The sequence below is a fragment of the Myotis brandtii genome, unplaced genomic scaffold (genome assembly GCF_000412655.1).
Source record: "Myotis brandtii unplaced genomic scaffold, ASM41265v1 scaffold190, whole genome shotgun sequence".
Lineage (NCBI taxonomy): Eukaryota > Metazoa > Chordata > Mammalia > Chiroptera > Vespertilionidae > Myotis > Myotis brandtii.
In genome coordinates this window covers 1647140-1673428 of record NW_005357076.1, presented here as the reverse complement: position 1 = coordinate 1673428, position 26289 = coordinate 1647140, and the positions used below count along the sequence as shown (strand labels likewise).

The 26289-nt window shown below is 47.6% G+C and overlaps 1 protein-coding gene across 32 annotated transcripts in view; it reads right to left on the bottom strand.

The window, feature by feature from the left end:
* The window catches only part of KCNMA1 (potassium channel, calcium activated large conductance subfamily M alpha, member 1), a 697075-nt gene that overhangs the window by 187988 nt on the left and 482798 nt on the right, over positions 1–26289 (bottom strand). For all 32 annotated transcript variants that reach the window (XM_014538327.1, XM_005864642.2, XM_014538330.1 and 29 more), the window contains exons 10-14: positions 18777–18887; positions 16128–16233; positions 13973–14055; positions 10361–10430; positions 4496–4651 (exon numbers count right to left, since the gene is read on the bottom strand). In XM_014538327.1, coding sequence (XP_014393813.1) covers positions 4496–4651; positions 10361–10430; positions 13973–14055; positions 16128–16233; positions 18777–18887 — 526 coding nt within the window. The remainder of the gene's footprint in view (positions 1–4495; positions 4652–10360; positions 10431–13972; positions 14056–16127; positions 16234–18776; positions 18888–26289) is intronic.

Sequence of the window (26289 nt, the reverse complement as noted above, 5' to 3'; positions counted from 1 at the left end):
CCTGGGTTGGAACAACTGAGTTCCTCGTTCCAACTTTATGCCCTCATGCAGGCCACTCAACTTGCCTTAACCCACAGTGTCTGCCACTTTAAAGTGGAATTAATAACAGTGCCAAGTTTGGGTAGGGTCATTGTAATAATTAAGTGAGATAATGCATATAAATCACAGCGGAGGGCTGGCACATAGTTAGAACCTAGTATACTTCAGCTATTATTAAAGATTCTTGATTTAAATATCCAGCTCCTAAACCATGTTTTTATATATGCATATATTCAAACACATACACACACATAAACATAACCCAAATAAAAGTATTAAAAATTATTCCCTTGGCTACAATTATTGCTAGGATTATGTATTGCTGAAAACTTATCTCAACATAATAATAACAATAATGAACAAATGGTTTTTATGTCCAGCAAAGCCACCTCAGCCAAGATACAAGCTGAATAACAAGGGATTTCCCTAGTGCTTGCTCATTCATAAATAGAAAATATGACGAAGGAGGCTGCATTGTGATCAAAATTAAGTAAATTTCACCCACAATTCCAAATCTTATAAAATAGGGAAAAATTTAAAAGGCATACTACATAATTTCTCCATTTTCATAACTGATTTATCCAACCAAGAAATAATTACAGAATGCCTGCCATGTTCCAAGTTGTGTGAAAGTGTATGTCTATGTGTGTGTGTGTGTATAAAATAGTAGATTAACGGAGTTAAAATAGTTGGCAATCCTGGAAACAATTTAAATGTGCTCAATTTCAAGACTTAGCATATACCTAAAAGAAATTTTAAGAATTAATCACCCTATGAACACACACAACACCCCCACACACAATTTATCGTGTCCAAGGACAGCTAATCCTAGTCAGAATAATAGCACAATTCACAAAAATAGCAGGTCAAGCCCCGACTTGTAACCAGATATGTTGGAGAGAAAGTTAACTATTACATGGTAAGACTCTAAAACCAAAAAAATATATAAATAAATAATAAATAAATAAATGAATCTTCAGTTACATTCCAGTGAGGAAGCCAAACAGAGGAGAAGAATGGCCACTTATTCAGGGACGAGGCGGGGGAAGATAGGCTACCTCGGCTCATTGCCCTGGTCTTTACGGAAGACACTAGGGAGTCTTCCTTGAACCTGAAGGCAGGTGGCGGGAGATCAGATGGTGGTAAATGAGCAGGACATTCCAGGCCTGGTGGGTAATGTAGACGTTGATAAGTCACAGGAACCAGAACATTTGCCTTCACTCCTTAAAAGAACTCTAGGTTAGGAACTGGGTGTCGTGGACAAAATGCTTAACCTGTCACTAGCAACAAGCCATGGTGCTGGAGGTCCCCCTGAGTGGCCAACCTGAGCCTCCTTCATAAAGGTATTGGCTATAAAGTTAGCATAGATTTGTTAAACAAATCCCAGCACATCACAAACTGCAGAAAGCATGCTTCAAGTGAAACAAATTAAGTGCAAACTTAAAAAAAATCATTACCCCAAAGATGTGGAATAAAAACATAAACAGATTTCCAAAATTTTAGATCTATTCAAAGATAACATATCTAATATGGGAGTGAGGCTTTTAGGGGGAATGACTCGGGGCCCTGGGGTGAAGATCTTTGAAAGGGACCTTGCTGAGGGATAGGGATAAGAGAGTGCTCCCCCATATTTCCTGGTGCCTCTGGGCTGGGTCTCTTTTGTGACTGCTCCACCAGTAGCCCTATCTCTTTCGTTGAGCTTTCACACCTTCACTTTCAGTCCTGGCTTTAATGGCCTGGAGGTTAGTCATGTGCCTGTGATATATCATCCCTGTTTCAGTCTCGTTCCTCTTCCTTCTTCTTTCAGGAGGGACTGAACACAGTACCTGCTGCGGAACCAAGAAACAGACACTGCACCTGCCCCAGGCAAAGGGGGAGGTGAGCTCACACCCCACCTGTGGCTTCCAGAACCGCTAAGTGTGCTCAAGGGATCAAGTGTTGTCAAGCCCCATCTGGTCCCCTTCCCCCCAACAGGACTGCCTGTCCCCGTGGAAGTGCTGATGGATTCTCTGAGTAGGACACGGGGGCCCCTGGGGAAGGAAGCAATTTCTGTAAACAATAATCCATTTATAGATTTCCTTTTTCATCTGCCCCCAAATAAAAACAAAGGAAGGCTTTGCACCCCTGGAATGGGAGAGAATACGTACAACTTCCTAAGGAGAACATCACTGTGGAGTTTGTGGTGAACTAAAGGAGACAGAAGAGGACCTGAGGGTAAGTGCACAGAGATGATGCTGCAGAAGGGGGGGGCGGGGTATGCGCTTAAGGCCATCCTATTGTTAATGAGAGAAATAGGTGACTGGAGGCCTCACTATTTCTAGGTCATGCACTTAGAGAATTCCAACACAAAGACCACCTGAATGTCACAAGGCCAAATGCAGAGAGCTACCCCCAAACCCAGAGGTCTGGCCCTGGACAGAAGCAACACAGAAACATAACCCCGGGAGGGAAATGTGTTTTCAGTTACACCAGGGCCGGGCCTCTCCCACAGGCTCTTCCTAAATAGGAACTTGGCAGTAGGCTGAGTTGGGCTGGAGGGACATCCTTGAGGCAGAGGTAAGGCCCTCGGGGTCTCGCGGGAAGCTGGACAGAAGTTCCTTCTCCCCACGGGTAACAGCCCCGCAGAATCAGCGTCACATCCACTTTACTCATGTTCCTGACAGGTGGCTCTAGTTTCACGCAGGCACCGCAAAATCAAAACATACGCATGTCAATGGCCCGTGTGCAGCGGGGCCCTGCCAAGGCCGGGTTACATCAGCACCAGGGAGCGGAGGCCAGGCCTTCGGGCCTCAAGCCTGGGCCTGTGGGAAACTCCCTACAGAAGAAACCACCAGAGCTGGATGGACAAGCCAGAGGAGCTCTCCTGGTGATAGTCCTGGGCCTGGGCTCCTGGTGCTGAATGGAAGAGCCTGGGAGACACCAGCTTCCATCTGGCGGGGGCTTGCCACACAGACTACCCTGCCGCCGCCATTTTGCCGCATTCTGCTTCCTCCAGGCAGTGGACTAGCAGCCTGGACTGAAGGAGCCACTTCAAGGAATGCGATGCCCTTGCTTATGAGCTGGGTCTGAGCCAGGACATCAGTGAAGTGCAGGTCTTCAGGCACGTAGAGGCTAGAAGAATTTCTTTAATCAAGGCACCCATGGCTACAGTGATTGAAGGGACTCCAAGGCAAGTTGTTCTTATCCATAGAGGAATGTTAACTATAAAGTGGCTAAATAAAGTCAATGAGGTAGGAACAGCAGGCACGGGCCTAGGAAAATATCCTGTTCTAAGTCAAACAACCCTTGGAGGCCGGAGATGAGAACTGATACAGAGTTTTAGTCCATCACCTGCATCCCCATCCTCCCCGCCCATCCCTCTCGCTGCATCCAGGTCCCCCTCCTCAACTCCACCCAGACCTTATCTCTGGTAGTGGGTGGGGCAACAATGGCAGCGAAGGCTGGAGGGCTCACACCTCTGATTTCAGAGCTTGTGGCCCCCTTTGTGGGACCTCCTGGTGACTCACTAACTTCCTGCCTCAACCACTACCAACTCAGGAAGGTGAATGTGAAGAAATGAGTAACAGGCAGGGCAATGTAAGACTAGATCTTGAGCTAGCCGGCACCAATGCCAAATCAGAGAGACCCAAACTAGACAAGCTTCACCGCACCGGTCGGCCACCTTGCCTGTTGAGGCTGAGAACAATCCAAGGATAAGGACTGGCGTTCTCATTCTCCTGAGCTCCAAGGACCCTCTAAGTAGGAGCCTGGAACCTCAACCAATGTCCTGGACACATGCCTGGCCTGGCTGGAGAGGAGAGAGGCAGGTCCAGCAGGCAGGGGCCACGAGAGGGCTGCCCAGGGAGCTCTGTGGCGTGAACGGCTGACAAGGAGATGAGCATGCCCAGACCGCCTAGCTCACGGCGGAAAGGGCACCACTGCTGAGGACTCAGTTCATCGTTTCACTCGCCATTCAAATAACCGTGGCATGTCAGCCCCGCTGGCCTCCTTGATTGTGCAGAAATAAATAAATGAATTATGTTGTTGGGGTTTGGGCTTCAGCACAAACACATGGTCTACATTTATCCGCACAGTGAGAGGTCCACCAGCCACTTGATGTAAAAGAGGAAAATGATAATTCTTTTCTTTAGGCGCTCTGGTGCCATATGGAATGTATATAAATCATATTTTTGTTTTAACAGCGGAGGCTTTGTTGATAGATAAACATGTGGTTTATCTAAAAAAAGAGAGGATTGTGCTTTGAACAATCATTTAATGGCCGTGGATGTGCCAAATAAAAATAAAAACATAATTCTGAAAGAAGTTGGCCTCTTGCCCAAATCCGTAACAAGGAATTTCTCCTCAACCAAAGTGGTTGAAGCCCGTCGATCTGGTTTGAGTTTAAGCTGTGCTCTCTACTCAACCCCACGACAAATTGAATCCGGGGCTAATGTGCTCTAATAGGACAAGACGTTACCTTTATGAATGACCTCATGGAGAAGAGGTTGGCGAGCATGGTGGAGAGGCCCTGGGCCAGGCAGCTCTGGGCTATGAACCCCAGCTTCAGCTCTGCGAGGCAGATTGCATCATCACCCTCTTTCCAGTTCCAGCTCGGGATGTTTAGCAGATGGGCCTGTGGAAAGAAAACAGTTCTGAGACCTTCCTTTGTGAAACGTTCAATTGTTTCAAGTCTCCTCTGGGAAACGCAGCATTGCCTCGCTGCGGGGTGATCCAGACTCGTCCTTTCTTCCCTGGGCCTGGGTCGGGTGCTTGGTGTTTTACTAAAATCTCCTCATCAGACTCCAGTCTCCCTGGAAATTGCTTCTGTACCTACCAAGCCAGAGGCCTCCCCTAGGGTTCGTCCTTTAGCCAAATCGAGTCCAGAGGCAAATCCCTCTTGTGACATAGGCCCATGCTACTAGGATGTTTGACTACGTTGCTCATACATTGGCTCCTCAAATAGACTCTGATACTATCCAATGCCTGTGTACTTCAGATTTCATTTTATCTGCCTTCCCAATACTCCACATCAGTGGCTCCCAAGCTTGAGTGGGTATCAGTACCACTTGGAGGGTTTGAACAATACGTTGCTGGCCCCTTCCCCACTGTTCCCGATTCCCTGTGTAGGGTGAGGCTGGAGAATCTGCATTGCTAAAAGGGCCAGGTGACGCGAGCTGCTGAGCTGGGGACCACACTTTGAGAAGCACTGCCCTAAATCACCAGACAAATCACAGCGTGCACATGTCACCATCTGTTGCAGGTGGACGGATCCTCTTCAAGTTAGGTCAGCACTGAGATCAGGGCCCAGAGCACGCTCAGCCAGTTCTGTTTAAGCGGCATGAAGCACAGTCAAAGGTGACACACTGGATGTAAGAATCAGGATTCAAAAGTTCTCCAGAGTTGGAAAAATGGGGGTGTGGGGAACAACCAGAAAAGAATTTAAAGGCCTTCATGTCAAGTACAGCATTTAGGTTGAGAAAAATCAATTCTATAAGTTCAAAATGAGAAGACCTAACTTGGCAGCAGACATGAGGGAACAGAAAAGAAAAAACTTAAGTGTGTGGGTAACTAAACCCCAAAGAGAGGCCAGCTGTGTGAGAAATTTCAGAGAACGCCAATGCCTGCTTGTTAGAAATGGTCTCCAGGTCGAGGGAAACGAAGATTCCATTCTGATGTGAAAGGGTCAGGCTGGTTCCAGAAAACCTGATCCGGCCTAACCATCCGATTAAGGAGGGAAGCTGACCACTTGCATCACTTGCAGAGAAAACATGGCAAGCACGAGGTGAGGTGTCGGTTCTGGACAACCCCTTCTGAAGCACAACGGAGAGAGAGAGGCAGCAGTGTGGGGCCTGAAGAAGGTCTCACCATCATGGAGGTGCTGCTGTGATGAAGACATTAGGCTTGTCTTGCTTTGTTCCAGGAGCCAGAATTGGGACTGAAAGCAGTAATTTTGGCTTGTTTTATAAAGGAACTTTCTGAGGATGCAATTTGTCTAAGAGATGGAGAAGGCTGCCTCCACTGCAGGGTTTCTGTCCCTAAAACTCAGTAAGTGTCCAAGTCTCAGAAGAAAGACCCCTTGCTTTGCAAGGAGAGAACCCCTAGGTCTTCTAATGCCAGACTCCATGGCCCTGAAATGACAATTTCTCTCCAAACAGGAGGAGCACCAACAAAGCTTCCCTTCACTCTCGGGGCAACATAGGCAGTTGTATTAGAAGGAGATAGAAGACTCCATCGTGGAAACAAAGGGTGGGCCCTAAGGCTCCAGGCTCTGCTTTCAGAAACACCACTCTTGTGAAATGCCTTCTTGCAAAATCCAGTTCTATGACAATCACGTGCATCCTAACCCAGCGGGAGTCTATTCCTGGGAGAGATGACTGTATCCGTCCTGATGACAGCACTTTTAAGACAGCCCCCCGTGTGGGCCACAGAGGATGGCAATTTCCCTCAGGCTGAGTATCAGAGACTGTCCACACATCGTAGCCTCGATCCAGAACTAGCCCTGCCCTTTATCCCATTTCTCTCCCTACTCTTCACTGTCCAAAGAAGGCCACCTTCCCCTCTACTTCCCTGGCATCATAGAGAATAACATATCAGTCTAAGAGGAAAAATATTAATTTGAATTAATACCACCTGAAAAGAATGAGGAAAATTAAATCTAAGTCATGAACAATCAAGTCATCAAGCCCCAGACAGACACTAGGTAACCTTCATGGCACCTTCAAACAAACACACAGAATGTTTTCAAGAGGGTCTCTCACATCCCCAGGTGCCATCCAAGGTTTGTAGTCCAGGCCTGGGGTCCCTCATGTGCCCATCTGGTTTGAGTTCCTTAGACATAGTTTACATGTTTACAGAGGAAAGGCATGCATCTCATTTCTCGGGCTTCCTTTCTTGGCCCCAGTATCTTCTGCAATTGCGGGGCAGAGAGCCACAAGGGATGTGCCAAAGCCTGGGACCAGGGATTTCTGTGTGCATGAAGCAGAGACAGGAGATTGACCCAGAAATTCAAATTCTTGGTGTCAGGCCACTCTGTCCTTTTTCATTTGAGGGCAGCGGGGCCCAGTGGAAAGGCCAGCATTGCTGCATGGGAGCCCAGAGGCAAATCCTTCCAACCTAGAGAAGTAGACGTACTGGGCAGGGTCTGTTCTGGGCCACTCATCATCTCAAGAAGAAGGAACGTAAGACAGTTCATCCTGGGAAACCAGGAGAGATGGAATCCCAGCTCCAGTCCCATCTCTCACTGCACATAAAATAAAACTGGGGAAGCCGCCATGAGGAGCAAAGAGGTCACATCAGAGGAAACACTGTGGCATGACTGCCCAAGTGTAAGGGTTTACAGGAGAAAGCTCAAAGAACTGCATGTCCATCGGGCCAGCAGGACTCGGCTTCAAGTTCAGAAAAGAACCCTTTCACTACAGTCTGCTGGGGGAGAAAATCCAGTAAGAGCTAGCTCATCAGGAGTAACACCTTTCCAAGATGTCATAAAGCATTCTTTCATTGAAGAGGTTCAAGCCACTGACACTCGAATTAGAACATTTCCTAGGCCATAGTCTTTCCATGTTCAGAGATGGCTAGGCTGTGAGTGTTTCCCTCCATGGATTCTAGTGATATTAAACAGACCCACTGTAGAGAATATCAGTCCTTCTGGGTCCTACTCTATGGAGCCACAGTTTGGTTTGGTGGTGGTAGTTGGCAGCTCTATGATATTAAACAGACCCACTGTAGAGAATATCAGTCCTGAGTCCTACTCTATGGAGCCACAGTTTGGTTCGGTGGGCTGTGGCTCTGTGTAAAGAGAAGGTGGTAGTTGGCAGCTCTGTCTCTTAGCTCACTAGCTGCCAAGTGACCATTATTTGTACCCTGCAGAGCGGCTCTGAGTCAGAGCCTGAGCCCCAGTCTGAAGTCACATTGAATGCTGAAATGCACAGATGGTCAGATGAGGACTCAATGACAGAATGGATGTCAAAGCTCTTGTAAAACCATAAAATATAACACAAATGTCTGAGATTATTATGATAACAAACTCAGGGGCAGTTTTACATGGAGAAAAAGCAGACAGTCTCCCTATGTCCCTCTAGGTCCTAAAATACCAGTATCATTTGGTCACAGGGGATTGAGAGCCTTTATATTTTATGCATGGCATCCAATTATGGAATTAACTATCCCTTGCAATATATTGACAGTGACATAAGTTTATACACACATACCAGGCTCTTTCTGAAAGCAAGTGTTCATGGGTGGAGATCTCTGGTGAAGAGAAAGTGCCGAAAGAAGAAAAATAATATTGAATGGAGGGTGGAGAAAGACATGTTGAAAGGGTAGGTAGGAGGACCTTAGGAAACAGAGGAAATTATAAAGCAAGGGGAAGAATGCTTGCAATTATGCAAGAAATAAGATAACTAATAATGAACAGTGGTCTTTCTATTCTTTCTCTGGAAGAGAGAAAGGCAATGAGAGAGGAAAGGCCCTGTGTCCAGTCGCTCCATCACTGGCAACCTTACTGATCTTCCAGGGCAGAATCTCATAGTGATGTTTGCCTAACTCTAAACCCACACAGGCTGGGGTGGCTCTACATAAAGTGTGTTTTAAGCAAATAATCACGGATCAGCTGACATCTTCACTGTTGTTCCTGAAGAGCCACAGTGCAGAGTCTGTGGGAGACCCTGAGCTCACCGTGTCCATGTGAACACTGACCAGGTGCCATCTGGACCCTGAGTCTATGGAGCCGCTTGGAGTTTGACAGGAATCACAGCTGAAATCCTCCTTAATGTCTTGAAGATGCTGTATCAGCACTCATTGGAAGCAGGAGGGAAGGAACTGACATCCCTTTGTAAACATACAACATTAATTTTCCTATTCAATCTGAATTCAGCCCAAAATCTAAACAAGGCTTCAAGCACTCCCACACTAAATACAGTTTCAAATCTCAAATGGAAGAAGGAGAGTTCGTTACCCCAGAAGCTGTCACCAGCCACAGCCTTGCTAAGAAAATCCACCTCCACCTACAGGGGCTACTGTGAAAAAAATGTCTCTAAATTGATGCTTGCGAGTTACCAGTATCCTCACTGTATCTCTTCAGTGTCCTTGGGTTTTCCAGGGACAAACAGGACACTGTGACCTTGGGTGCCCACCACCAAGCCCTCTGGCTGCAGCACAACACTTTCTGCAGTGGAACCACCTGTCGAGGGTCGGGCAACGGTTGGCAGGGGCAGCAGCGCCAAGGGTAGCCAGTCACCGACAGCAGGCCCCATTCAGTGACAGCCTCTGATGGGCTTCCACACAGCAAAATGGGGCAGCCCTTGCCAGCAATTAAGAAATAATGGCATGGCACTGGTGCATTTGGCAGAGCGGGGTCTTCTCTGGGTCACCTGACTGCCTATTTCGTAGGGAATATGGCCTGTAAGATGGGTCACACACTCACTCAAAACCCAGCAGGGAGTTATTCTGTTCACACAGGACACCTGGTTCCAGGTACTGCCCAGCCTCGTTTCTAAGCCTCATTAAGGGGATAACTGGTTCCATATCAAACAGACAAAGGTGCCACCTTCCCTCCCTCAAAGCTGTTTTCCTGGGAGTTTAATGACCATTGGAGTGGAGGAGCGTTGCCTTTGAATGCCACTGGACTCCGGGAAACAACGCAGACTCCAGCATTTGTTTTCTTCCCCATCCCCCTTGTGAGCTCTAACACTAGGAAGATTCCATTATGTTTACTCTAATTTGCCTGAATTCAACCATGCAATTCTCATCTTGAATTTGAGAATGCCATGTTCCACATTCCCCACCCAATGCGTGTTCTGTTTCCCCGGGTTCACCTGGGGTCAGAAGAGCCCTATTTGGGACACTCTCTACTCCTTGAGGACTAAATCCTCGAGTGCACAAAACAGGCCATCTGATTTGCTATATCCCCATGGGGTTAGGGGTCAGGCAGAGTGCTGACCATCTTGTAGGTGTTCAGTAAACACAAACTGAGGAAATTAGTAAAGCACATAAAAATGAAAGTGTTGCAATGGGATCTGAGTGCAACAATAGTCTGAACCTGAGGGTCCAAAAGGTGCTTCCTGAATGAATGAACCGGCACCTGAAGGAGATTCCTCCCAGCGACCAACTGCAGACAAGGTGTTTGGACTGAAGCAATGTCCCAAAGAGGGTTTACTCACCACCCACTTCATTCAGGCCTGTGGATTGCTTTGTTTTGTGTGCACGTGTGTGTGCGTGCATGAGTGTGTGCGTGTGTGTGCGTGTGTGTGCATGCGTATGCACATGTGTTTGGCTGAACGTTGAGGGAGAAGAGACTAGACCCCCATATGCATCTCTGAGCCTCAGTTGGCTCTCACTGTCCTACCTTGTTGTGATACTGCAGCATCTGAGTGATGATTCTTATCTTCGGGTGGTAGTTCTTTATGGAGATGACTCTGAAAAAGAAAACGCGAAAGCTGAGGCAGGGTTTACCTTAACTTCAGAGTCTGATGGGAAGATTCATTTGATTAGTTAGTCACCACCCAATGGAGTGATTGTGGGGCCAGGATCCAGGGCTATCCTGAGGGGTTGCAGGCATGGGGCCAAGTTAGATTGTGTTTCCACTACCATATCCGTGGTAGTGTGAAGAAGAAACCACAAAGAGGCCACAGAAGTGTCCTGGGCATAAAAGAAGAGAGAGGCCTGTGGTATGTGAGTATGTGTGTCCTGGGGGTCAGGGGTTCTGGGGCCAGGGTCAAGGTGTGTTGCCTATATAGGCATCTGAAGAAAGCAAACTCAATTAATGGGGCCAAAGGAGGTTTGCAATCTCATACCCTGGGGAAGAGCCTAGAAACAATTTGCTGTGGATCCAATTCTCCAAGTAATAATTTGAGACAACAGTGACAAATCAAACAAGCAACCTGACAAATGATTCTAATTGTCATACAAATGGCCACTCACAAAAATGATTTCTAAGTTGGGCTCTCAGGACGGGATTCTTGACTTAGCCTTCAATGGCGAATAGCATCTAAATGATGACTTTGACCTTGGTTAGAATAAGGGGCAAGGCCTTTCAGAGTTCTAGTACAAAAGCCCTCCAAACTGCCCTCAGTCCATACTCAGTATTAGCCCCTGCCTGGGCCTCCCCATGATCCCCTGGACAATTATGTGCTAACAGGGGAGGGGCAGGGAGCAGAGGAATATAAACACCTGGACTCCAGTCCCAGCCAGTGCCCTGGCGAACTGGTGACCTTCAGGAAATCCCTGGTCTCTCTGTGAACGTTTCCTCATCTGGACATCAGGGGCAACAGTACCTGCTTTATTTATTTCACAGGCTTGGTCTGAGCAGCAAAATGAAAGACCAGATGTGAAAATGCTTTGAAATCATTAAAAGCTCTCTCCACATGTAAGTTATGGTTTTTGTCATTACGGACTCTGTCAGAGGTGACACTGTACATTTCCTTCTGTGACAAGGAAGGCTCAAGAATGGAATTCCACGGAATGGCCCACCGCCTGAGCCTAATCAGAAATGCAAGTGCATTTATGGTGACACCCCCCACAAACTTCCCACCCAGAAACCCTGCCCTTCATCCCTGTGTCGTGCAAAGATGGAGAGAGGCGGCCAGGAGCAGCTGTGTCTGGAAAGCTCCAACTTGTGCACTTAGGAAACGGATCACACATCAGCCTCTCCTGCACAAGTTCACCCTGGGCTTCTGCACTTGAAGGATTTCATTTTATTTTTGAAAAAGTCTTGTGTTGGCCCAATCTTATAACTCAAGGACTTGGCGCCTCTGTCAGCCCTCTGAATTCAGTTCACAGCCTCAGCCAGTTTTCTGCATTAGCTCATTTCAAATGGATCTTTGACATTTTAATTTCAAACGGGGCAGACTGGTCTCATTAAATTAAGGAGGAAGGAGGATTATACAAATAAGGGAAAGACAGAACCCATTTTTAACCCCGAGCCTCCCATCTCCTTGTGCTGCCTGGGCTTTAGCTCTGATTCTGGCTAATGGACGGCTCGGTTACATTTCTGATACTACCTTTGCCCAGTAATCTCTATGCCTTGGCAGCATGCCCATCGCCCTGGTAACCTATATGTCTTCACATTAACCCTATCACAGTCAGGGCTTTTATGAGATATTGTGATGAAGAAAAATGTCCATTTCAAAGCTATTATCATTTCAATTAGTCACTTTTGAAGGGAACAAAATAATAATAATAAAGGTAGTGCCAGCCTCAAACTTGTCTGTGGGGTCAACACATTAAATTTCATCTTCTTTTGATACTTTGGATGAAATTTTGAAGATAACAAAGCCTAGTTCCTTAAAGTCTACATCTGTATCACTTCATATGATGCAAAAACGTGGTGAAGGAGTGAAATCCCAGTTCAAGGAAAGGGCAGCCTGAGCCACCTTAACCGAGGCTGCTGTAGTCACTCTCCAGATGTGACCAGTGAGGGGCTGGACCCAGGTGTGGGAGCACGTCCTCACCCCACCATCTCCTGCAGCCTGGCAAGCCCGATGCTTACAAGAGTTCACGCTTCAACTTCCTTAAAACAACTGCACTCGTCAATATTGCCAAAAAAAAGCGAGTGGAAAGAGAACATTGCTCCAGATGTTGCTTGCCAGGCACTAGGACCAGATGCTGAAGGGAGGCCTTTCTCATCCGAAAAGCATGGAGGAATTCCTCCGCCTCACCGATGGGAAAGCACGTGTCACTTGGGGCCACTGATTAAAGGCACAGAAAGGAGGTTCCAGCCTTGTGATGATGCAAAGGCAACTTCCCAAGCCCCCATGGTGGGACAGTCAGGGCAAATTCCTAGGACACAGTAAACCAAGCTGCAGAAAGAAGGGAATCTTTGTCTCGACCCAGAAGATGGCTGTTCACAATTAGGTAAGAGTTCCTGGGAATACAGTGGGAGTGACATGTTTTCTCTTAGGTCATCTCTTCTCCAGAAGGTTCTCTTTACCCCTCCACGTTGTCTTAACTACTCTGCAGTTTATGCTACAGGAGGTAAGATTTCAAAAGGGCTCTAACTATCTGGAGCAAAATACCTTAACCTTTTAGGCATCTCATAGCCACAATATGTCCAGATATGGGTCTATGCAAAGAACAAAAACAGAACAACAGTTTTTTTCAAAAAATGGTAAGGGGTAGGAGTTGGGCAGAAAATGGCCTCTCATAGGCTCAGCCCGTTTGCAGGAAGGGTACTGGGAAGTGTTCTCCAAAGAGTGGCCCCCCGAAATGTTCTGTAAAAATGAGGGAGGGGGCTTGTAGTCAAATAGGTTTGAGAAATTCTCTAGAGCACATTATTTTTATCATTCATATTAGTATTAAAAGCACTGAGAAAGTTTTCAGTAAACAACACTATTTCATTCAGGGAGACGGGTTGAAACAAACTAATTGGAGAACAAACTCCTCTTTGGGGGTGAAATGAATCCATGTGCTATAGACACACTTGGAAAGCTCTAAGATGGGGCTTCATCCCAGGCACTATTGAAATTTGAAGCCAGACCAATTCTCTCCTGTGTGCAGCTGGCCTTTGCCTTATAGGATGTTGGGCAGCATTACTGGTCTCTACCCACCAGACATGAGCAGGATGACAACCCTAGTTATGACAACTAAGAACATCTCCGGATGTTTCGAAAGGTCCCGAGACAAGACCACATCCCCGGTCCATTTAGGCATCTCAGGTCCATTCCCTCTTAGGAAACATGGCACCTTACTTCAGGTCATTCCCATCTAAATTTACCTTTCCTTTTGGTCCTGTCTAAAGGATCTCAAACGCAAGACCCAGAGCTCCCATCTTCTCGGGACGAACTTCCTATGGACTATGCCTTATGTCACTGCCCTCCACACCCAGCACAGCCTCAGCTCCCCCCACCCTCCAGGCCTATGCAGGTAGCTTATGGAGGAGATGGTGTAGAGGACCCAAAGGGGAGCAAGTGGGCCACAGAGCCCCAAGCCCAGGGCCTTCGCCCCACCCCCCAGAGGTTACCTCATGATGTTGGAGGCATCTTCAGCGTCGGGGTCTGCGCAGTACTTATTGGCAAGGATGAGGCACGCATCTGCTGACTCTATCTAAGACACCGAAAGGAAAACCACAGACACAAACACATAAATAGCCAGGCTTGGTGGCAGGCTCTCACTGTTTACAGCTCTTGGGGAACCTGGTGCTTTGCAAGGAAATTTTTAAAAAGAATCCTGAGAGATTATAGTTTGTGTCAAAAGTGTAGGTTGCTAAGTCTTGTTATGATATAAACAATTCATCTTGTTGCTGTTGGAGGGAACAGCATGTACCTTAGTAATTATACTGTTCATTTTGCATAGTCTTATGTGTGAGCTTCTCAGATTTCTTTAAAGAACAATGAACTAAGCTTTTTAGTAGCCCCACCCCCACCCCACCTCCTTTCCCACCACCATCCTAGTTTTTCCAGGTGGGAAATGGAGTTAGGTGGGCTAACCCCATCCACTCAGGTTACCAAGATAATTGAGGAGTTGGAGATTCAGTCATTTAGACTCCAATGTTCTTCCTCTAACCCTTTTCACATCTTATCTGGCAAACAAAAGGAAATGAGAGTCCTGAATCAGTGCTGTTCAGTATCCAATTAGCATTCAGATATTCAAAAGACAACACATCTGTATGTATGAAGTGATGTGTTACAGAAGATCTCAAACTATAACTTACTAACTTATCTGAACATGAGCCCCAAATAGTTTATTCCTTTGAGGGGTTCGTGAGTAGTGCTAATAATTGCCTACATCGAAATCAGGTCCAAAAACAATAACCATATTCTCAAAGTTCTCATGAGCTTCCACATTAGCCATAACTTGAACCATATCTGGGGAAAATTAAGATGAACTGGACTCTGTAAGAATTCTTATGCTGGCGCAGGCCTGCAGCCTGTCCTACTTGGCATGTTGTACTTAGCAGACCCTTCTGCATTTGGAGGGAGGGCTGGTCTCCTCCATCATATGTCACAGTGTCTCTGGTTTTCTTTAAGAGTCCAGAGAATTTACTCAAGTCCTTTTGGCTTATTCATGTTTGCCCATTACAGGGTTACTGAATGGTGTGGTGACTGCAGTTAGCATTAAGATGTCAGTGGCTTCACAATTTCAATATACACTTACTGTTGTGCAAACACTGAGCATGCTTACACAATCGGTATGCAATGACTAGAGTGGCAGAGGCCATTTTGCTGTACCCTATCCCCTTATAAGCCTCGGGTGTGCTTTCTAAGAAGATTCTACCTTAGCAGGTGCTGGAAAGAAAAATTGCCCATTACAAAGTGGTATCAGATACCTGTATGTTTAGTTCCACACCTTAGTCTTTTGGTAGGGGAGAGAAGGAAGCTCAAAATGTTTCACGGCTTGGTAACAATTTTATTTTAGACTAGAGGCCCGGTGAACAAAATTTGTGTACTCATGTACCTCAGCCCTGAGCCCTCTTTCAGTCCAGAAGCCCTTGGGGGATGTCCTACTGACGGCTTAGGCCTGTTCCCTGCAGGGGAGCGAGCCTAAGCCACAGTCGGACATCCTGAGTGCTGCCACCACCACTGTGCTCACCAGCCGTGAGCCCAGCTTCTTGCCGAGTGGCGCTCCCCCTGTGGGAGTGCAATGACCACCAGGAGGCAGCTTCTGTGTTGAGCGTCTGCCCCCTGGTGGTCAGTGCATGACATAGCGACTGGTCATCCCTTCCTTCAGTCGATTTGCATATTAGCCTTTTATTATATAGGATTTTACCCTTAATGTTCCTTTCTGATATAAATAATAGATTTCAGAGCTACAGTGAGTCCTATTTAAGTATTCAAGATGGGAATAACTTGATTATTATGTTGTATGGGAGACTATTGAGTCCACACAACTAGTCTGCTTCCTTTAGCAGCACTGATACTGAGGGAACTAGCAAAGGAAGTTAAATGCTCCAAGTAGTTCAAGTGTGGAATGCTCACAGGTGGTCTAGCAGGTGCCAGCAGAACCAAGCCCTGGGACCTACGCAAGGGTGATGCCAACTAAGGTGGTGGTATCTGACTTCTTTCATTAGGGGTTGGGGGGTGACTCTAAGCCATCCTGGGAGGCATGTCCCCTCACCACTGAGTCAGGTGCCCCCCTCTCAGGTGGAGGAAAAGCAGAGGTCGCTCCTTCCTTCTTACCTTGACTCTCGCAAGATCATGTGGATTGAGGACTGAACCCTGATAAAATTCCACCTGAGTAAAATGTCGTTTGAATAGAGCTTCCAGCTCCAGGTTGGGGGAAATGCTGTGCGGAGAGAGAAGAAATGGCTATTAATATGACAGACGAAGGTATTGCAGCCTCCAGGCCCCCTTCTCTTGACTTCCACAGAGGGGGACCTGGGAAAGGGCTTTCTCCTTCAAAGCAGCTCCCAAGTTTGTCATAAATAAAGGCTTGCACTCAAGAGAGATAAAACCTACCTGAACCAAACCAAATACCAAGGTAAAATAAACAGGCCCAGACTTTGACCAGGTCTGAGGCATATGGGGTGAAATGTCTTCGACTTCATTATACATGGAATCCCTATTTTATAAATAGAGAAACTGAGGTTGTGACATCAGGGTTAGCCAAAGGTTCCCTTGGCAGTGCTGTTCCTTCCACCAAAGCCTTTTCCCTGCTTCTCCACCCCATGGATTCCTCATCCCCAAAAATGTCACCTCTATGCAGCCACACCCAGAGTTCATTTACTCGCAGTACTGTTCTTGATTCACAGGGGTGTACACTATTCATCATTCTTAGGACTGAGCTGTAAGGACATCTTTCCATTGGAGGACAAAGATTAAAACACTGATTGACCTATTCATTCATTCATTCATTCATTCTGCAGAGATGAAAAAACCTACTCTGTATGTGGTACTATACTAGGCACTGGGAGGTCATATTTAGTTAGAACCTACTTGGTGCCAGGGATAGTGTTAATCAACATGACTAACATTTACTAAGTGCTTAATCTTAATGATTTTCAATGTTTTGAGCATTTACTGCATGGCAGATACCATTCTAAACACTTGCAAGTATTAACTCATTTAAACATCAAAATAACCCTAGAGAAAGGTATGTTATTAACACAGCTTCAAGAGGTTAATTAACTGGGCCATCTACTATGATGCTGACAAGAATCGATGCTGGGGACACAGGGGAACCCTAACACTAACACAGGGGAACGCTAAGCATTAGAAGCCAACTTGATTCCGACTGGGAAGCCCTGGGTGAGAGAAGAGGAGCTGCCTGTGCAAATCTTTCCCATCGCCCAGATCCAGTACGATCATGCTTCATTCCTGAAGCTCCCCGGGTAATGTACGAAGCAGTGGACACTTCCTGGTACAGATGCCCCAGGCCAGTCTGCCACCTGGTGAAACTGACTTCAGTCAGTGAAGGTAGGATCACTGTTGTGCTCTAATGTCGCACATGTGCTCATCTTAAAATGTACAGCCAACAGGAGGGCAGACTTACACACTACACTGCTCTTGAACCTTCTAAAAGGCTCAGAGGAGACGGGCCCCACAACTGGGAATCAGCAGCTAGCTCTGAACTGTTCTGTGGGTTCTGCTCCTGGGCCCATAGCCTGGCCAGTCTTTTCAGAACTTAGAGAAGTCGGTGCTGAGAAGAAAAATACTGGTGCTCAAACCTGGTGACCACTTTGGTATGGGTGAACAAATGCCCGGAGGAGGGAGCTGCACAGAATGGGAGCTTGTAGGGAGATCAACCTGAGTGGGCTCTTGGAGCAGGACTGAGTCTTGAGTGGTCAACCCCATACCGAGCCAACACCGACATGTAAGCTCTGTCCCTCTAGCAACTTATGGCTAAGGCTGGCCCCTTGGTGGCCCGTCTCTAAAAGAGGATGGAGCAACGCATGTCAACATGCTTGAGCCCCCCAATTCTCTATCCCTGTGCAGACTACCTTTTACTTAAAGGGGATGAGACAAAGCTTAAAATCTCAACAATATTGAGCAGAAGGGAGATACCTTCCTTTCCTCCCCTATAAATCAAATATAATGAGACATAATTTCTAAATTGATTATGTGACCTAATGTATTTTATATTTCACAATAGTAGCTAACATGGATTGAGCAGCTACTGCATGCCTGATTCTGCTCTGTGTACATTACATGGATTACTTCTTTTCATTCTCACAACAGCCCAAAGATGTAGGTAGAAACCATGATGATCTCCCCGTCTTATGGATGTGGAAACTGAGGCCCAGAGAGGTTCAGCAAGTAATTGGTTGATGCAAGATTCAGATCAAGTATTTGGAATCCAGAGCATGTACTTTGCTCCCTCTGTTGGTTAAAGAAGGGACTGTATGTGCGGTGACCAGCGAGCACAGGGTCCCCCACTGAAGATTTCTGGGAACCACAGTTACTGTGGCTATTAGTATCTTACATCCTGCTTCCTGTTATGTTTATGTCTTCCTTGGTCACTATGTCACCCCTGCACTCATAAGGTATCCACCTCATACTGCTCATCATTCCACACCAGACACTGGGGACACACATGGATCACAGAGATCCAGGAGCTGAGGGGACAGTAATGACGTGTGTGACCCATGATAAACTCCTCTGTTATTTGCCAGAATGACCTTCACAGAGGCAGGTGCTGCTCTCACTGAGCTAGTGTGTTACTCCCTTTCCATTGGTTCAGATCTTCCTCTCCAATGAGGCCAGCAGGGACTGTGTCTCATTCCACTCTGCCCTGCCTCCCCCCCACAACACCACTCCTGCAGACACTCAGGGTGCCCCCTCGGGGTGTCTTGTTGGGTGGAGGGTCTCGAAACCACAGGGGCCTCTTACTTGTGAAGAAAGACGATCTCCACGTTGACATCGTCCCGGTCCTTGTGCAGGAAGTCCTTCAGGAAATTGGAGACACTCTCCAGAGTGATGTGTCCACAGACCACAATGTGCCTGAACGGGAGAGGCTGGTTAGATGAGGTGACCCAGCGCGACCCAGGCACCCATACCCAGCAGGACAGAGGAAGCGCAGCCGCAGGAAAGCATCGCCCCCGGGGGCTCCCTGAGCCCCGCTCCCCTCCCCAGAGGCTGCGAGGCAAAGCGGCGGTGCTGGCAGGTGCTCCTCGGCAGGAAAGGCATATGGCGTCTCACCTGATGCTGCACAAAATCCTATTAAAGCCCAACCGTTTGGCCAAGTGGTTTTATGCATTTAACAATAAGTGACATTATGCTCGCGCTTAAACGCTGCATTATCAAGTCCCTTGCAGATTCCTATCTCTCCCTTTCTGCCCACAAAGCATCCTCCCAGGAGATTTACTGAATGAGTCTTGGTTTATGACATAGAGCTTATCAGGTAATGAGATAACAAATCTTGCTGAAACGATGATTTTGTGTGTAAGGAAGCGAACTTTTATCAGGGTGGCTAATGTGCGGCTTGACACGTTATGGGCTCTGTTGGCCATAAGCAGTAAAAAGGAAAATTTTGCATTTTTCCGCCATAACTCCTCCAACAATGGGGGCACGTAACACTTTACAGTAAGTGAGCATTACTCAGGGCTAAATGGGGACATAACGCCTCTGGAATGGGAGATCAGCCGCAGACCTGTGTCCCCAGGCAGCTGCTTCCTTGGGGCGCCGGGGATGTCTCCGCGAGCCAAAGGAATCGGCCTCAAGATGGGGAGAAGCCAGGAAGAGGGGACGTGGGCATCGTCTGCCTTGTCCCAGGGGCCTTGAACTTCTGTTTCTGGAGACGGTGGCTGGCCTTGAGGAGAGGAGCCCCTCTTCCAAAACTGTGGGAACAAGAGTCCCCCCAACATCTCTGGGCTCCTGGACCAATCTGACTTGACACCAGGCTATACTATGGCCACTTACAGTCGCTACAAGGTGCTCGATCGATCAGGACTAAGCACTTTGGTGCAAGAGTTAGTGCCAGGCCCCAGTGTCGGGACTGGCTGTACAGATGAAACCCGCTGGCTTAGAGTAGAAGAGGTTGTCGCAAGGGATTCAGCCCAGATCCCTGTGCGCCTCGGCCCGAGGGGGACAGAGGCTGAATCCCTGGCTGGGCCCTGAGGCATGGGCATGTGGCGAACAAGAAGCACAGTAATTCTGTGGGGAAATGTAAAATGGCCAGGCCCCTTGCACTCCATAACTGCTCTGTGCACACTGCAATAAGGCGGAAAGCGCATTGGCTGGAGGCGGCTCATAATAGGAGGCATGATGATCACTTATGCAATGTTCCATTAGATGCCATTACAAGAGCCTGCCCTTTCCTTGTAATTTGGTGCTTGACTAAGTATGTGAGAATAATGCAGTAAACTCATTGGTGAAAGGATAATGATGCAGAACAAAGAGTAAATCAATAATACGCGCGGTGCAGTTAATAATATCTCCATTATGGACTGTTATTGTTACGGAGCTGCACTTAGCGATCGGAGCCCAGAGGCCATCCGGGGAGGGAGGAGTGTCAGTGACTTCCTCAGAGGAGACGCGTGAGCAAGATCACGGTGCTCGAGCCCGGGCCTGCCGGGGTGAGGGAGGTCCCGTGACTACCCATCCAAATTCTATGCTCAAAATCCATACAACCAACACCTTCCTAAAATACACAGTATGCCTGCGTACATGATGTGAATGAAACACTTGGATTATATGCATTTTTATCACGTCATACCTTAACATGCTTGCTGTAGCGCATGCGCACATATATGGACAAAATAGGGTGCACGTGAATTTGCGTGACCTCAGTAAGATTTCTGGTTGTGAACTTGCCAAGTGTGCTCAGAAAGTGACTGAGAAACAGGACCTCCCTCCCAACCTCTCCACAAATGACAGTGGGGCAGCGTGGTGGCGATTCTGATACTTTCTGCCCACAAACTTCCTGATGGAGTACAAGACCAGCATGGTCCAAGGTGGGGGCCCCTCCACAGGCCCGTGAAAGGAAGCCAGATTTGATTCCCTGCTCTGCCCCCAAGGACGTGTGATCCAGGACAAGCTTCTTATCCCCTTTCAGCAGATGAGGGAACTGAGGGGTTAATACCCCAGCCAGCTCCTGCCCCAGGCACTGCAAAGCCCACAGTTCTACACCACCATAAACCTGGTTATTATTCAAAGCTGGACTCAAATCAACGAGAGGGCCAGAGAGATGCCTGAACATCCACCCTTCCTATCCTTCGCGCAAAGAACTGAATGAACATCTGCCAGCATCCCCGCTTCCTCTTCCAAAACCATTCGTCTCCAGGACAGCTGTATGAGAAGTGGGAGGGGAGGGGATGAGTTCACCCTCTCACCCTTGAATCAAAGGCTCAGCTCAGCCCGCTGATTTATTCAGCCTTAGGAAGAGTCAGGGTTCTCTTAGTTGAAAATGTGCTGGGTACATATAAAATATATTCCAATGCAATCAATATTATCCCTTAAGCCTTTAATTAGCTTTCACTTCTCTTAAGAAGTAAGACAAATGCTGGCAGGAGACAGAAGGAACAAAAAGGATTGACTTTTCTCATTTGGTGTTAGCTGTCCAATACCATTCTAGACGGTTTAAAATATATATCCGTTAGCTACAGCATGCCTTCTGGGGTAGAGAGCAGTCTTTATCAAAAAGGGAGGGGGAAAAAACCTGCCTTCCACATAATTGGTATTTTTGCTCAGAAAAAGCGGGATTGATTGAAAGCAGATTGCCGCCCTGCCCGCGGAGAGGTATTAGGTACATTATGGTGGCAACCTTGGAGGACCCATATTGTTCCAATCTGTCCCGTATCTGATGTGAAGATTGACCGCGTCCCTGTTTTGTGCCAATAATCATTTCCCTCTATTTTGTTTTCCATACAGTGAACGCGATCAAGGAACCCACATATTGAAAACGTTTGACTGCAGTTAGGACTGATGGATGGGGAGAAGCTGCCTCTCCAGCTCGGCATGTGCATCAGGAGGCCGGCTCCCACCAGCCCGTGGCCCAGGGAGCACAGGGCCCTGCGGGAGTGCCCGGGATGGATGGTGAAAGGGGCAAATTTATTTCCCAGGAGTAGTTTCAGGAGTTGACAATTCCAGGGGCAGTCGTCTTGGGAAGGATGTCATGGAGGGGAGAAGAGAGGCAGCATTTCCTGGTAGTTGAAAATGTAATTGAAATGCTCTAAGACTGAGAGCAGGGCGTGTCATCTCTGGACACAGAGTGATGGTTGTTCACGGTACACGGTTCAGAGAACGCCCAAAAAGACCCTCATCCAAGATTATCTCTGTCAGGTCTGTGACTCCCACCAATCTACCGTGTGAGATTCATTTGGATAGCCCTGTGTTAGCTCAGACACCAAGGAATGGAACAGTCTGAGGCAGGGACCAATTCTGCATTTCACAATTATGAAGTCAGAATCTCTGAGGGGCTGGAGCTAGCGCCTGATTCATGAGGTTATCTTGAGGATTTATTTAAATAGAGATAATACATGTGAAGGGCCTAGGAAAAGGTCTGGCCCTGGTAAGCATTAAATGGTAAAATTCATGGGATACCTGTAAATCAGTACGTAACATATAAAAAGCTCTGTGGCCCATAGAATCTCACCTAATCCTCAAACAACCCCGTGTTCCGATTATCTGCATATTTTCAGGGAACTTCTCTGAACCTCAATCTCCTTAAGTCATGTGTCCGAGACCCAAGTAAAAGGGGCTTGCCCAGGCTGTGACCCTGTTCTCTGACCCCATTCTCGCTGAGAGGAAAGGGGTGATGTGAAAAGGGCAGAGGCTTCGGTATTGCAGCTCTGCTCACTCCTGAAGGGCTGGGCTGATCCAAGAGGAGATCCTCCTGGACACACAGAGGATGGGGTGTCGGCGAGTCCTCGCTGGGCCAGGAGAGAGGATTAGTGTGGGGCCTGGAGCGGACAGAGTTAAACCCCCCTAAAGCACCACAGAGATGCAGGGTCACTGGATTCTGGCTGCACCTGGTCAGCCAGACGAGACGGCCCAAAACAGCCAAGGCTGAGAGGCACAGGAACTCTGAACCAAGTTTCAAGTTAAGCCACACAATTTGGCCACCAGGGGCTGTGATGCAGAAGTCCATTTTTAGATGTTATAGGCTCAGGACTTACTCAGCCTGAGGACCCAAAGGAAGACAGAAATCCTGTGGTTCGTTGACAATGGAAAGTTTACCAAGGCAGCTGCTGTGGACCCAGAGCTGGACATTTTTAAACTGCTGGCCATGGCAACCACTGACTTCTAGCAGGCCTGGCCCCCTGGTTTGCGAAGATGGCCAACCAACCTAACTCAGTCACCATTTTTCCTCTGGTGTACTTTTTGGGTTTTAGAGTTTTGTTTAGTTCTGGGAACAAATCTTTGTTGAGATAAATTAATGTTAGTAGCTAGGATTAAAAGGTCCATCTCAGATGCAGGGGGAAGCATCTGAAATGCCAAAATAGTGGCAGATGGCATCTTGTGGAGAGCAGTTACTCATAGAGTGGCTGGCCTGGGGAGAGTGTCCCCAAACGCAGGCTGGATGAACCAGAGGTGATAACATCGGTGGGTCACAGAGCAAGCATGGCATCGAGGGGTGGAGCGTGACTTAATCAGAATAATGTTTGACTATTATATCACTATCAGGGCTCACCAGAAAACTACCAGTTGCTTAGTTCTTGGGTGCCTCTTCACTCAGTAAGTCAATAACCATCTTCACTTCCCACACATCATCCTCCATCACTCTGCTTGGAAGTGGGTCAGGAAAGCTGGACGCCCAGTGCAGTTGGGAGCTCAGTTTCAGAGCTCAATGCCACTGTGCCTTTCAGAATGGATAGCTCAGGGCCACTGCCTTAGGGCTGGAGGCATAGAGGAGAGTAAAGAGGGGGTCCACCAGACGAAGCTTTTCAAGGCTCTGGGGGACTAGGCACCCAGAGCCACTGAGGGTGAGCTTCCCTCCATGAGAGGAAAATATCTACACACTTTTCAAAAGAGTCAGGCAGTGTTGCTGAGAGCCAGCAGCCTTTGCAAAGGGCTGTGAGTGTGCTGGGCTCCCCTGCACGTTCTCATGTGTATCTTTGTGTCAGAACCGCCCTTGGCGAATGTACAGTCCAGTGCCTGCATCATTCTGGTGTGGACACTGCGGTCCAGAGACTCAGTGCCCAGGGAATTCCAGAGCAAGGGCAGGCCGGCCCTGTGGTGTGATGCCCCCTAAGCAGAGGAAACAACTGGTGCCACTAGAAGGAGCTGCGGTCCTGGGTGACCTGGGACCAGTAGAGCCCTCCCACAGGGTCCCAGTTCTCTGGACCCGCCTCCCCGTTCATGCCATCCGTCCATCTTGTCTAGACATCTACAACAGCTTCCTAATTCCGTTCATGTTTACCCTCCCCACAACTCCCAACCCCACCCCCACACCCCCAAGAAAGCTAAAACTCGAGGACGGAGGCAGATCCGACTGCATCGGGCCCCACAGGACAGGGCGGTCCTACATCTCCCTTTAGCAGAGCCTCACTCGAGGAAGACGATGTAAAATGCACAGCTCTGGGCTGTTTATTTTTAAAGATACTATATCCATTTTTACTGGAACAAGTATAAAGAACTTAAAAAACCCATAGCTATCCTGTCACAATAAATCATACGGAGTAAATTGAAAATCCTATACAGCTTTTCCTGAATACACTGTGCTCACTTTGTCAAAGAGCTAGATGAAATGTGGCATATATTGATCTCGATGTCTCTGTAAAACTATAATATTTATATCAAATACATATGCTAGAAGCTCTTGTCTTTCTGCTGAGCCTTCTAATCATGTTTCTCTGGTCCCACCTCCCCCCACGCCTCCCGCCATTGGTAGCTGCTGCCTTGATGGGAATGTATTTTAAGAAGGACTTGTTCAAGGAATTCATCAGCGTTTTATCAAGTAGAAAGCAGGGTGGGGTGGCAAGAGACCCCGAAACCCACATCACAGTGGTCAGTACTCAAAGTACTGCCCTAAAGGAAGGAGGCTAAACTAGCTCCGGCCTCCACAGGTCCTCCTAAAGGACTGTCCCAAAGGATGTCTACGCCGGGAGATCGTCTTCTGTAAACAAAGGTAAACCCAGGTGAGGGGGCCCCTCCTTCCACCACACCCTGGGACCCAACTCAGGACCCCAAAACTGGCTGGGCTTTCAAGAATTCTTTGTTGATCAATGAACTGGATGGTGGAGCCTATGTGGCTAGGTGACCCAGGGCTATAGTAAGTGTAGAAGACATTGAACAGTCAGCTGCAAGCCTGTCAGAGCAGTGCCTGATCCCGCCAGCTCAGGTCTACTACCCTATTTCAAGTCTGTGAGAGAACAGCACATGTAAAAAGGACAAAAATGAAACCAAAACAACTGTGAGCACGCATCACTCCAAGCCCTGTTTTAACTATTTTCTGTTTAAAACAAATGAAAACACAAACACAAACAAACAACAACCAAAACAACCCAAGGAGGCTAAGAGATGAGGTCATTTCCTAGCCAGGGCTGCATCTAGGATTTTGCTAATCACAAAGGAAGGAAATGCCTTCTCTCTCCGAGTGAGGAAGAGAATGAAGTAATCATCGGATCCAGCTGTCAACAGAGCTGTTCTGGGGAGACAGGCTGCTTGGCTGTTTCTCTAAATGGGGCAGAAGGTTGAGCAACTACATCCCAGCATCGCAGCAAAGGCACCTCTGGAAAACACCCCAAGATCGGAGGACAGACTACTGGTCGACCCAATGGGAAACACTCAATGGCCTGACCAGATCAGACCGTTCTGCATGAAGGGGGTGCATCTTACCATAGGCAGGTGGTCAGCACCTGAGCCAGCCCAGAGGGATCTGTGATTGTACCTCCACTGTCCCAAGTCAGACCTCCATAATTGGACCGTGCACGAAGAATGATCCCACGTCTTTGTGGCTGGCTGCCTAACGAATGTTTCAGTCCAAGTCTTAAAACTAAATTCCGGGAACCTCAGTGTGGGAGACATTGGTTGCTTTTGTCTGTTCAACAGGCACCCCCCTTCTGTCAATAGCACCTCATTTTTTAATGCTTTATCGTTGAAAGTTTTACATATGTCTCCTTTTTCCCCCCTTGACCTCTCCCCACCCGCACCCACCCCCCAGCACATGCTCCCATTCCCTATTATCTGTGTCCATTGGCCATGCTCATATGCATGGATACAAGTCCTTTGGTTGATCTCTTACCCCCTGGGTAATCACCTCATTTTTAATTGGAGAATCACTCCTCCCCAACCACAAACAGTCCTGGGCCCTTTCATCAAGGCTCCCTGACCAAGCTCTGCCAATCCCTGCTTTTCAGTTTCTCATTTAATTCTCACAATAACTGAGGATGCAGATGTTACCACCACTGTTTTGGTTTCTTTCTCTCTATTCCTTCTTTCCTTCCTTCCTTCCTCCCTCCTT